Genomic DNA, 12,949 nt, shown 5'->3' on the forward strand with positions numbered 1-12,949 from the left:
TCTCTCTCTGTGTCTCTCTCTGTGTCTGTCTGTCTGTCTGTCTCTCTCTCTCTCTCTCTCTCCCCTCCCCCCACCACCATCTCTCACCAGGGTTTCACTGTGAAGTTCAGGTTGGCCTTGGCCTTGAACTCACTTTGTAGCCCAGGTTGGCCTCCAACCCATGGTTATCCTCTTGCTTCCATCTTCCAAGTACTGGGATTATAGGTGTGTGCCATCATGCCTGGCTGTGGTTGCTTTTTAAATTAATTTTATAGTATGTTGTAGTTTTATGGCTTGAAAATGTCTTATGAAAGTTTCCCAACTAATCCTGAGTTTATCCGATGTCATCAAGTCTATAGGGAAGTTAAAGATGTTGGTATACCTGGATGTGTCAAAAAACAGGATAGAAACGGTTGATATGGATATTTCTGGATGTGAAGCTCTTGAGGATCTCTTACTGTCATCCAACATGTTGCAACAGTTGCCCGACTCTATAGGTGAGAATATAATGTTTTATCATGAACAGTTATGTCAAATATACTCTTTTGTTTTGAAGTAGTATAGTGTGTTTAGAGATGCAGGCAGCAGACTGCCTGCCTGATATATCATGATATACTCTGCTATATCATGAAATAGTATTCCACAAGTATTTTTAAGTGAAATGCTAAATATTGTTGTCAAGTTCAAGAAGGCTTTTATATTAAAATGATTCTCCCAGATTAATATATTTATAAACGGTTATATCATTTATATTGTAAAATGTTTATTTTGGAGCGTTGGGGATTCTTATGTATTTGGTACAGGTTCTCACTACGCAGCTTGAACTCATAATGATATGATCCTCCTGTTTTCATCCTCCCCAGCACTGGGATTGTAGGTGTGAACCACCATGCCGGGTCTCTGTTGCAGCTCAGAGCACCCCGAGGTGGGGCCAGTGCAGCCTGTAAAATGTGGCTATAATGGTTCTATAACTTAAAACTAGAGTAAGTTAAAAATAATATGTTTGTGAAATAAATAAATAAATAAGAATAATGCTTCTGAATGTGATTATAGTAGCTGCTGTCCATAAGATGTTGCTGTATTTTTATTTTCAATAGCTTTGTAACATTGTTATGACATAGGTCTCTTAGTTTTCTTTTCTCCAGTTGTTGGGACAAAATACCTACCACCCAAAATTAAGGAAGGAAAGGTTTATTTAGCTCACAGTTAGTGGAGGTTTCAGTCCATACTTAGATGGCTCCAAGGCAGAGTGGTACATGACAGAGGGCAGCAGTTCACAGCAGCAGAAAACAGCACAAAGCAAGAGGAGGAGCAAGGCCCAGATGCTAGCAAGCCTCTTTCCTGCCTTACATTTGTGTGCAGATTTTCTGCCCCAGGACAGGTTTAGCACTTACACCCATAGTTTCAGCAATAGATTAAGAATTAATCACAAACTCTAGAAACCGTCCCATGACTGCATGAAGCTTTGGGGGGACACCTAGACATGAATCGTAACAATAGAGATAGTATTTAAATGGATAAATATAAAATGTGTATAATTATAAAATGTCTTATTGATTCTATTATTTTAAAAACAGAACATGTTAAGACACTTGAAGATAGAAATTTGTGAATATGTAATAAGTGCTCCACATTTTTATTTAATAAATATAGGCAAGAGTAACATTATGAAATATAAGTTTAAATAGTACATAAACCCTTTTATATAGATATTTTGCTAATATTATTTATATTATTTATGAGGGAACCCAATCAGGAAGGTGATCATCAAATTACTTCATTTTGGAATAAAACTTTTATATTACAAAATTATAATACGTACATTATATGTACTGGAATTTAAAACTTCTAAAAAGTAGGTCACAGCCTAGGCAACATGAGAGAAAGGCAACTTGATGATAGGTGGTTCACAAATTTTTCTTTATTCCACTTTCATTTTTGTCATTCTTTGAGGCGTACAGAGAACACTGGTTTTAGCAGAATCATAGTCTCCCTTCTTTCTTTCTAGATTAGCAGACCTTTGTAGTTATGTAATGACATATTTGAAACCTGTGTTTTTCCAGTTTGTTCAGTGATAGGACTTTACTGTAGGCATAGTCAACATTTTTTCTTATTTCTATGCTCTAGTTCTAAAAATTCTCACTCAGGAAGTCTTCACTGAGCCACTGTGCCTGGGTATGATAGGAGAAGAAACAAAAGGATGGAGAGAAACACTCACAGAAAAGGAAAAGGAAACTAAAATTTTAAAAAACTAGAGTATGGAGCTCTGTTCGTGACTCTGGGATGATTCCCCGAGGCTTGCTGGATGACCAGTTTCATCCTGTCTTGTTTATTTGAGATTGTCTATAGACTACTAACACCTAAAAGAACAAATGATAAGAGCAGTGTTAATAAATCCTGTTGGACAGTATTAATAAAAGAAAATAGCAACTATCATAAGGTCTTTACTTCCACTGCACCCAGCTGAGTCCTCTGCAGCTATGGTCTGTTTGACCACAAGACAAACTCCACAGTAAGCCCTGCATGGGCAAGGCCTTTTCTTCAACTGGCTCCAGGGAAAGTGAAAACTTGTGTTTTCTTCTAGGGAATTTTAATATTCTGCTTCTTTGGATAATAGAGAAACTCAATACAAAGCAACACAGTTTTTCACCTTTAAAATAATTCACCTTAATCATTTAATGACTAAGAATACACGTATTATCTGAGTTCAGACTCTGGCTTTTCTGTCTTACTAGTTGTATGACCTTAAAAATTTACTTAACTTGTGTCTTAGTTTCATCATCTACTAAGTGAGGTTAGTAATAATCCCTACATAACAGTATTACTTTCAGGAATAAATCAATTCATGCATGTAAAATGGCTTAGAACTGTCCCTGCCTATCTACCAGTAGCTGTTATGGTAACATAAATATTATTAGATTTGATAAGAGCACATCTGTTTGCTTCAAAGTTGTATTGACTTGCAAAATGCACTTAAATATTAGCAACTTTAATAACGATATATTAATGTTTAATGCAGCAATGGTAACTATGTATTTCCATAAGAGCAGCTAAATCACAGTAATAGACCTCCTTTTTCCTCATTAGTACTTCTTAGGTGAGAACTTAAGATGAAGGGGTAGAGAATTGGGGAAGTGGAGAGAAAGAATAGAGAAACATTTTTTGATTCTTGTGGAGGAGAAGAGGATCCAAGCAGATGTGATACTGCAGTGCGCTCAAGGAACTGTCCCCCAAAGGAAACCATGAGCAGTGTGTGTGATGCCGGGGTCTAACCCTACAGTCAGAGTCCAGCTGAGACCCCAGAACCTTTCCACTCCTCTCACAACCTGCCAGTGGAAAATCTGTCATGTCATGGCTGAGCGAGGTTCCTATGATTCCACAGGCCTGGAGCTAGGCAGGGAGCCCTCATTCGCTTCCACTTTTACCCTTCTAGGAGGAGTCACTACCCCAGTATTCAGAAACATCTGTTGCGTTCAGAAATGCAAAAGGAAATGCCTTGGTCCACAGCCTTCCTTGAGATTTTATCAAGTAGTCAAGGGACTGTGAGATCTTTCTATCAAATGCTTGGTGACCCAGCTTCCTGGTGTTTACCCAGTAGAGTGAGGCAAAGGTTGTCAACCTCTTCCAGATCCAACAGTGTGGAGCAGGTTGTGAAAAAGTGTGGCTGTCATTCAAAGTCCCTGTTTTCTTTCCACCACTGATAAACAAGCTCAGGTGTTCTTTTCTAGTTCCAAAGCTGTTATTCAGATACACACACTAGAGCCGAAATGATTCCAAGACCTCTTGAACATAGATGAATACAGCAGTGGGTGTTCAGACTTCAGGGCTGAGCTGGCTTCGCACACATTGTCCTCCTCCCCAGGTGCTGTGGTTTTCAGTTGATGTCTTAAGCTCCGGATGTTGTAGGTATTTTCACACACCAGTCACAAAGTGATAACATTTCGCTCCTCCTTAGTAGAGATTCTGAAAGCTTCTGAAGAAACCATAAATGAGTATACTACTGTGGGAAGCACAATGACAGCTTAATTTCAGAGATTTTGTAGCTTAAACTTGCTATATCCTCAAAATGTTTGAGATGGGTTAGGCATAACTTCAAAGCATTTTCCTGATAGCACTACCTTTTAAAGATACTCTGCAGGTACACACACACACACTCACACACACACACTTTCACAATAATTTTAGAGAGTCACATAGTTCCAATAGTACATGAAAATGTTCTAAAGAAACTTCAGTAGAGAAAGCTATACAATTTTGTTTAAGTTGACATTTCTCAAAGCAGATTTTACCATGAAATTTATTATTTTTTTAAATATATATTTTTGCAGGGCACGGTAATCTATCATGTATAAATGTGGTGTAATGTAAATGTAGCAAATATAAATGTGGTCCCAATATAAAACAAAACTAACCTAATGCTAATGCCCTATCCTTGCAGTTTGGATGCTTAGAAATATTGATCTGCTGGGTTGTATTTGGCAAGATGAGGAGGTCATGATGCCAAATGCAACTGCTCTTCAATTATTGTGTGGCTATTGCTCATTTAGACCCTGGGAAGAGCACAAGCCACAAAGGTATTGAGGGCATAAATCAGAGAGTAAAAGATAAATACTTGTAACTTCAATTCTTGGCAGGGTCTCCTTGCTACATTAAAAACTGCAAGTTTCTGTGTTATGCTGATTCAAGTTAAAGATGTATGCTACCAAAAAGAATATGAGGTCATATGTTGTAATTTTCCAAGTCCATAATTACAAGCACCATGTGGGAATGCCTTGGTACTCATTCCTTGGTTTTAGGCTTAATTGAGATTTGTTTTCAATCTGCACCACAACAGGAAGGATAGCTATTAGTGCTTAGGAGCCAATTACATACTAAATCACAGCTGGTTTGAAAAATTTCACCTGGTCCCTTTACTGAAAAACACAAAAGGAAATGAAGTAACATTTGTTAACACGAGTGCGTAGGGAGCCCTCCATACTGGTCTATATTGTGTTTACTGGTCTACATCGTATATGTCCTTACACTCCCAAGAATGTGAGTGAAATTTCACAAGAGAGCCAAAACCAGACTGCATGCAAATACTGTATCAGCTCATGGGATGATATAACCAGAAGGCAACCAATTAGTATGACAAGCATCCATCTCAAGGGATTTCCCCCAGTTTCCTTCAGATGACCATCCCTACCATCGACCTGCCCAAGTGTATTAATACGCCTTCTTCTCTATTCTAGGACTGTTGAAAAAACTGACTACTCTAAAAGTAGATGACAATCAACTTACAATGCTGCCCAACACAATCGGAAAGTAAGTGCCAACGTTTCCTCTCTGGCAGCCTATGTAAATCCAGAAATTAAAGGATATATGGTTTTCTACTTCAAAACACTGTACTATGTGTTCATAGGGCAGCTTATTTTAGACTATATTTTATTCAGTTATATGCATTTGGATATAGTATATCTTAATGTAATTTACATCTGAATATTACATTGGTATCCAGCAATATAAAATTATGAGAAATAGCCAGCCATAAATCTTTCACAAGCTAAACAACTATACAGACTTTCAATTGTACTCTTGGTGGTATTTCCATCTTGTGTTGATGTTTTGACTGAGTCGTAGCTCTACATTCACCCAAATATTTCTTGAAAAATCAAATCAATTTTTAAGGCTCCTTAATATATATATTTTGCTATTATATTATTTAAAATATTATACATATATATATATACATGCTTAGTGTATTTTTAGAATCTAAAAAGGGAAAGTACTTGGTTAGCCAATATTTTCAAGATAAGTCTAACATTGCCTCTTTATGCTCTCTTTATTGACAGTAATTTATTTTTAGCTCAATATTGCTCTTAACATTTGATTCACAGTTCTTTTCTATATTTTTCTCAGTGTTTCACTAAAATGCTTGTATGTTTACAGTTCATGTGAAGTGACAAATCAATACAATCTGGCTTTGCTCTGAAATTATACACATGCCCATTTTTTTCAGGATCTCGGCCCTCTTCTCAGTATGAAGAATTATATAAATATTTGTCAGTTTTGGGTATACTTGGGAAGAGAAAAACCCATTTTTTTCTATATAAGTATAATATTAAGTATAATTGACAGCAAAAGAGTGAACGCAGTTAAAGTCTTAAATGTGATAGGTTTTAGCATAGCAGAAAAGAGGTGGGAGGATCCCCACTGACATGAGGATGGTGAATGCCTCCCTTACATCCCCTCTACTACATCCCTTGTCACTCAGAAAGCTTCACTTTTAAAGAGTAGGATAATTTTGAAAGATCCAAATTTCAGTATTCAGACTCTTAAGGACAAAAGAAGTCTCAACCATTTGTAATGTTGCAGTACCCTCTGCACACACATGATCATTTCATCTACAGTTTCTTCCCAATTTTTCCATTGTAGAGTATGGAGAATGTTCCTATCTTTGGAGATACACAAAAGTAGCCATTCTCATCAATCTGATTTTTTTAAAAAATATTCCAAGTTGTATTCATCAGCAGTCATCCTCGTTGGCTCAGTTCTCACAGGCAATGGAATTCAGTTTTATTTATGTCCACTCAGATGATGATTGGTGTGTTGACCTATGTTCATATTTCTTGTACAAACTAATTACCTCAGTTCCTTAAAGGTGAAAGGAAGAGGTTAGATAACCTGAAAGTAGGTGAAATTTCTTTTCACAACGCAGTGCAACCTTCCCTTTGGTCATCCTGAGAGTAGGCTTTTGGCGGTGGACTGGGAATTCCCAGCCAGGCTGTTGGTCTCTTAATGAACTCCCAGGTGCAAGCGCAGCTTTTTCTGGAGTCTGTTTGAGCCCATGGCTGACCCTGGAGACCTGTGTTCCCTGAGCTCCTTCACTCATCAGTGTGAGTGCCTGCCTCTGCCTGGCCCAGCTGTGTCTCATGCCAGAATTCATTTTTGGAGTAGGAAGGTGACAGTGCTAGCTGGGTCTCCTTCCCTGCAGCCAAGCAGAGTGTGGCAGCCTGGCTCTGCACACGCATCTCAACTTGAGTCCATCTCAGTTGTTATTTTATCACCAATATCTATTTATATCTTTTGCAGTCTTTCTATAGTTGAATTATAAATGTGGAAAAAGTTGAACTTACCTGATAGTGACTTGAGGTGAGCTTTTATACTCCTACGTTCAAAAGAAAGTGATATAGAAACATCAGCTCGCTCTCAGCAGCTTCAATTATTTCTCAGAACAAAAGACTTATTACAGGAAAGCAGGGAAAACAACTGGGCATTAGAGCATCTATGAACACTGAAAAGACTGGATAGTGAGCCTTCATTTTGAAAGCCATTCATCCTTATCAAATTCTCAGATATCAAAAATTCAGAAGAAACACATGAAATGAGAGAAGCAATATTTAAAAGAGCTGGACAGGGTGGGTTCTTCCCTGAAGGACCATCAGAACTTACAGACATTCGTGGAGGGACAGGAGAAGCTAGGGCTTTGCTGGGCCATAATGAGAATTACTCAGTATCATAACAGAGCTGTCCAGAAAGCTGCTGACACCTTAGTTCTACAGAGACAAAAGGATCCACTCAAAGGCAGTGGCTGCAGATAGTTCAGGCATTTCCTGGTACTCTGGGCTGCCAGTTTCAGGGATCATCTCTAACATGATGGACAAGAGAATGTGATTTTATTAAAACCTAGAAACTCAGGTTCCCGCCTCTGCTAACACTCATTACACTGAAGGCTCCTGAAGCTCACAGATCTCCTCCTTCACTCAACTTTGGTCATACTGGCTCTACTTCAGCGTCTCCAACAAACAACACCTCCTCTTGCTTCAGGGTTTTCTCATTTCTTGTTACCTCAACCTGAAATAGTCTATCTGGACTTTTTATAAAGCTGATGGCTTTGCACCTCCCAGGTCCGTGCTCTTAAGTTTCAACGTGCATTTGAATTACCGGGGAATCATTTTTGAAAGGCAGATTCTGCCCCAGCAGGTCTGAGGCCTTAGGAGCTCCAAGCTCTATGTTGGTCGTGAACATCCAAGTGAAGTCAGTGTCTCAGGTGCGTGGACACTTTGGGGAGCAGGGTTCCAGTTCTGGCTTTGTCACTTCCACAGTGCAGCTTTGCCTTAGTGCTCCTTGAACAGTTTATCCACCCTCAGATTCTTTCTGTCTCTCTGTCTGTTTTGCTTCCTTCCTGGCACTTCTCAGAATCTATACTTGCTTACTTTCCAGTTCACTGCATTGTTCAGTTCTATCTTGTAAATACAGCAATCAGACCTCCATTAAGATAGTTTTCCAATTTCAGCTCCATGTTTGTACAAGGTTTCCAAAAATCATGAATTCTAGGCCCTAGATTACTGGTGATTTCAACCCAAGATTGTTTTGCATTACTCTGAATTTTTTGGTAAGAAGATAAGAATGTCAAACACTAATGATGTTTATAGTGATATGTCTTCTTGTTTAGAACTCTTCTGCTTCTATATTTCACTAAGTGGTTCTGTTCAGAATGAAAACACAAAACTAAAAATGGGGTGATTATGTAAGTGAGTACGGATGCTAGGTTATTCACATACTTGATTTTCCTTTCATGAAGACTGATAATTCTCTTAAAAGTATGAGGAAGATTTATCAAAGATAAAAGGGACTACTTAATTCAAAGATTGATTATTGATTTAGAAAGGTAAAGGTTAATAATCATAGAAGCTCAGTTTTATAATGACTTTTAATGCCATGATCATCTTTTGATTATTGTTTCAGGGAAAATGTAAGGGACATGTCAAAGAATGGACTAATAAGCAGAAGTTTTTTAAAAAGTGTTGGCTATATCAAAAACAAAATGTTAATCCCCTCACTAAATGTTCTTGCTTAAGAAAATGTGGTTACTTCTATTAAAAATATATTAACACATATTAACATGTCGTGGACTTATAAGAACAAATATGAAGCATGTTTAAGTTCTTATTTTAATTTATAACATAGTAAATGCCAATAGATATAACCTATATAAACCAAAATTATTGGGGGTCATTAGGGATTTTTTAAAGTGTGACGAGATCCTCACACTGATAAGATTGAGGATTCTTTTTGTATTTGTCAGAGTTTGGAAGTTGTCAAATTTAGTCAAATTATAAACACTATTGTCTAACCTACATGCTCATTCCAAGGTAGTTATCTGCATGTAGTGTTTTGAATTTACCTGAAGATATTCCTAAAGGATTCTTGTGCCCTTGAAAAACAATTTATGCCTGAAAAAACAAGCAATAATACAATGATTTGTCTTTGTTACCTCAGAGTTCAGAATTTCTAGGTTAGAGCTGCAGTGAGGTTTGCTTACGGTCCAGGTAACTGGCACTCAGAACATGCAGAAAGTGTTTTATTCTCAGTCAAATAATCAGCAGTTGTTATGAAGCATATTCTACCTAAAATTCTGAACACTGAAACCCTAGAAATGTTAAAAGCAATTTCAGCGACTAAGACTCTTATTTTGCATGTGAATATTTAAACATTTTAGATTTATATTTGGTATTTGGTAGTAGTGCAGCCATTAAAACCTACTAGAAGCATTTTTATTTTTCACATTTGAAATAGGTTCTATAATTGGTGTGCCAATGACACGTAAAATTGTTTGTTTTGTTTTGTTTTTTAATGTATTTAGTACACTGTCTCACTACACAGATTGGACTCATAGTGATGCTCCTGTTTTCAGCCTCCCAAGTGCTGGACTACAGGCACGTGCCACCATGCCCAGGCTCAGTTGCTGTCTCAGTGCACCCTGGGGGTGGGGCCCACACAGCACGCCAGGGATTGAACTCCCATCGCTGTACCTGCCTAAGCAGGTGCTTTAGTCAACTCAGCTATCTGGCTGGCCCTAAATTGCTTTTGTTGTTGACCCTTCACCTTTGCCTAGAGGTCTCAACAGCACCAGGAATTGAAACTTAAATGAAAATAATTAATAAACAACTTTTGGGGGCTCATGGTGTTCACACGCCATGTTGGGTGAGTTGTAGACAGTACCTTTAATTAAAGGTCCCATTTATGCTCTTTGATATGGATTCTCCTCCCATCAGCAGCCATAGACACTGAGGCTCGAGGAAGCAGCCCTCCTTCAACGCCAAGCTGTTAATTCAACTGTATCACATAAATCAATGTATCGAAGAATTGAGTTGCACATTTTGTGACTGACTTTTCATACCCAGTGATTTAATGGGCCCCACTGCCCTAGCCAAGAAGGATTTTTGACAAGAGAAACCAAATGCTGAGCTTGCTCTTTCTTGGCTTTATGGTCTTGGGTAAAAGCAATAAGAATTCAGAATTTTGAAGTGGTGTTTTGAAAAGTTATTCTTTCATAGAGTTGGCCAAACAGCAAGGCTGCTGGAGTAGAAGTCAGAAAATTTAGGGGCCTGTGCAAGGCAGGTCCAGTCTTTCTCCAAGGGCTTCCTCTCTGTGGGGTCTGAGTTGTCAGCTGACTTAGCTCTTCTGCAGCCATGACACTACAAGTTCCATTTTGGGGACAGAGTACTCACATCAGAGCAAGCAATGCTAATGTGTTTCTTGTTTGGTTCTTCTATCAGGCACTGGGTTTTATGGCGAATCGTCATTTAACTTTAATTACTTTGTGTTGAGGGCTAGGATGAGGCTGTGAACACTTCTAACTTCATTCACTGTGCCCAGGCAGTGTGGTACAGAGCAATGCCTGTAAGTCCACGAATTTGTTTTTCTTTCTTTTTTTTTTCGGAACTGGGGATTAAACTCAGGCATTTGTACTTGCCAAGGAAGCGCTTATTCCACTGAGCCATCTCCCCGGCCTCTGTTTTTCTTTTTGAGACAAGGTCTCACTATGCAGTTCAGGCTGGATTTGAACTCACTTTGTAGCTTAGGATGACATCAAACTCACAAGATCCTCCTGCCTCGGCTTCCCAAAGCCCAAGGATTTGACTTCAGTTTCAGTCCTGGATTCTCCACTCAAAACCCAAGATGTTACATCTTAAAGCCACATTTTCCTCATCTGCAAAAGAGAAATAATAGTGCTCAGAGGTTTTTGTGAGACTTGTTGTAAAACAGCTGTCTTAGTTACATTCTTCATTGCTAGGACAAAATACCTGCTCACAATGTAAAAAAGGAGAAGTTTACTTTGGCTCACAGTGTGTGCAGAGTTTCGGCCCATAATAGGCTGGCTACAAGGCAGGAAAGCATGACAGGAGGGCATGGCAGAAGTAGTCCATGGCATGCAGGCAGGAAGCAGAGAAAGATTCAGAAAGGAGGGAAGGAAAGGGATGCCCACTTCCAGGCCACCATCTCTTGGTGGTGACAGAGACGATACCTCCAGGGACCGTCTCCTCTGACCGGCCTTCACCCCAACATCACATTTAGCTGTAAACTTGTCAGTGGACTAATTCAGTGATGAGTATCACACCCCCCATGATCCAGTCTCTTCCCAAAAGCCTCACCCATGAGCTCACGAAGCCTTAGGGGGATATCTAGATATAAACCATAACAACAGCCTTTCATAAGTTGTAACAGTTGTTATTAATATTGAAAAAGCATGCATCATTCCCTGGGAGCATCTATGAAGAAAGACTGTTGGTATGATATGAATGAAATATTTCATTCTTAAAAGTAAAAAGTATTTTGTAGTTACTTGAACTGTGATCATAATAGTGTCTTATTTCCCAAACCCTCACATATATACACAGCTACTCACAAAAGCCCAACTGCAAGAAATGATCTATTGGAATTTTACTGATGATTGTAACACATATAAGATCTCAGTTAAAGTGAACAACCCATAATGATACCTACGTGAGAGTGTTTCTCCTCCAGGGACTGTACCAGGCCCAGTATTGTGGAATTGTGACTATTTATAGGTTGGGACTAAATTATTAGTCAGAGAACATCACATCCAGTTATCACTGGGCAGCATACAGGAAATGGTGCCCTATTTTGGGTTGGCTAAGGAACTTTTAAGTAACACAGCTTGGAACATACAGAATATTCTAAAAATGGTTGCCAGGGGATAAGCCTGTTTTCTACTCATCAGTTATAGATTTGTCTTCTAAAAAGTTCTTATATTCTGCACTTGTACGCTTTTCTCCTACAATCTCAAGTGATTTTTTGAAAATTTTCCTTTCATTCTATCTAGCTAATTTCCTTACAAATGAAAAGAAAATCAAAAGTTTCTAGTAGCTTTGAGTGAATGGGATGATGATGTCAAATGAAAGATGCGTTGTCTCTGTGATGATGCTGACTGCAGAGGACAGTCAGTATTTCAGAGGCAAAATCTCAAAGTGATTTTATTTCTAACAGATACTCTTCCACTAGGGTTTTACTGAGTTCAACTCTTACTGCGATTGACTTATCACTATAACTCATGAGGTCTGCTTAGTATATATTAAAAAAAAATAGGAGAACCTGTACTGTAACATCATGTAACTCAGTTCTGTACCAAATTTTCTGATCAAGGAGATTATGGAGCCACAGAGGATTGTGATTGATGATGTAGAATGTGCCTAAGGAGAGTCACATGGAGAGAAAACATTCTCTCGGGCTTTCACAGAGAGCAAATTGGTCAAGAAATGGCCGTGACTCATCCACATGGCTGACACTGACAAAAGATCTACAAAGTGCGGTACAGAGTTTCAGGATAAATCCTGAGGGTACTTGACTGACCTAGACAGATACAGAAGTTACATTTCTTGTTATATAGGTCTTGCTTTATCTTGGTCTTAACCATCCAGCAGAAAAGTATAAAAACAAAGTATAAAAAGTAAAACTATATTAATATGCTGAGCTGTAAAAAGCTCAAGTCAACAACTTCTCACATTGCCAGTACTACAGATAGCCCACTACTATTATGGACTACTGGACTATATTGGAATATTTTTGCTGAATTCACACACCTACAATATTTAAATGACAATGGAATACCTATCTCTGACAAAAGTAAACAAAAAAGGGGATACAAATGAAGGACCATTTGGTATCTATATATTCAAAATAGTTA

At 38.4% G+C, this 12,949-nt stretch overlaps 1 protein-coding gene across 1 annotated transcript in view; it reads left to right on the forward strand.

Moving 5' to 3' along the window:
* Lrrc7 (leucine rich repeat containing 7) overlaps nt 1-12,949 on the forward strand; it is a 369,797-nt gene that overhangs the window by 209,349 nt on the left and 147,499 nt on the right. Inside the window, 2 exon segments of the mRNA XM_023718276.1 lie at nt 332-476; nt 5,211-5,283. Coding sequence (XP_023574044.1) covers nt 332-476; nt 5,211-5,283 — 218 coding nt within the window.

This window comes from Octodon degus, unplaced genomic scaffold, assembly GCF_000260255.1.
Source record: "Octodon degus isolate 3935 unplaced genomic scaffold, OctDeg1.0 scaffold00057, whole genome shotgun sequence".
In the NCBI taxonomy this organism is placed as follows: Eukaryota; Metazoa; Chordata; class Mammalia; order Rodentia; family Octodontidae; genus Octodon; species Octodon degus.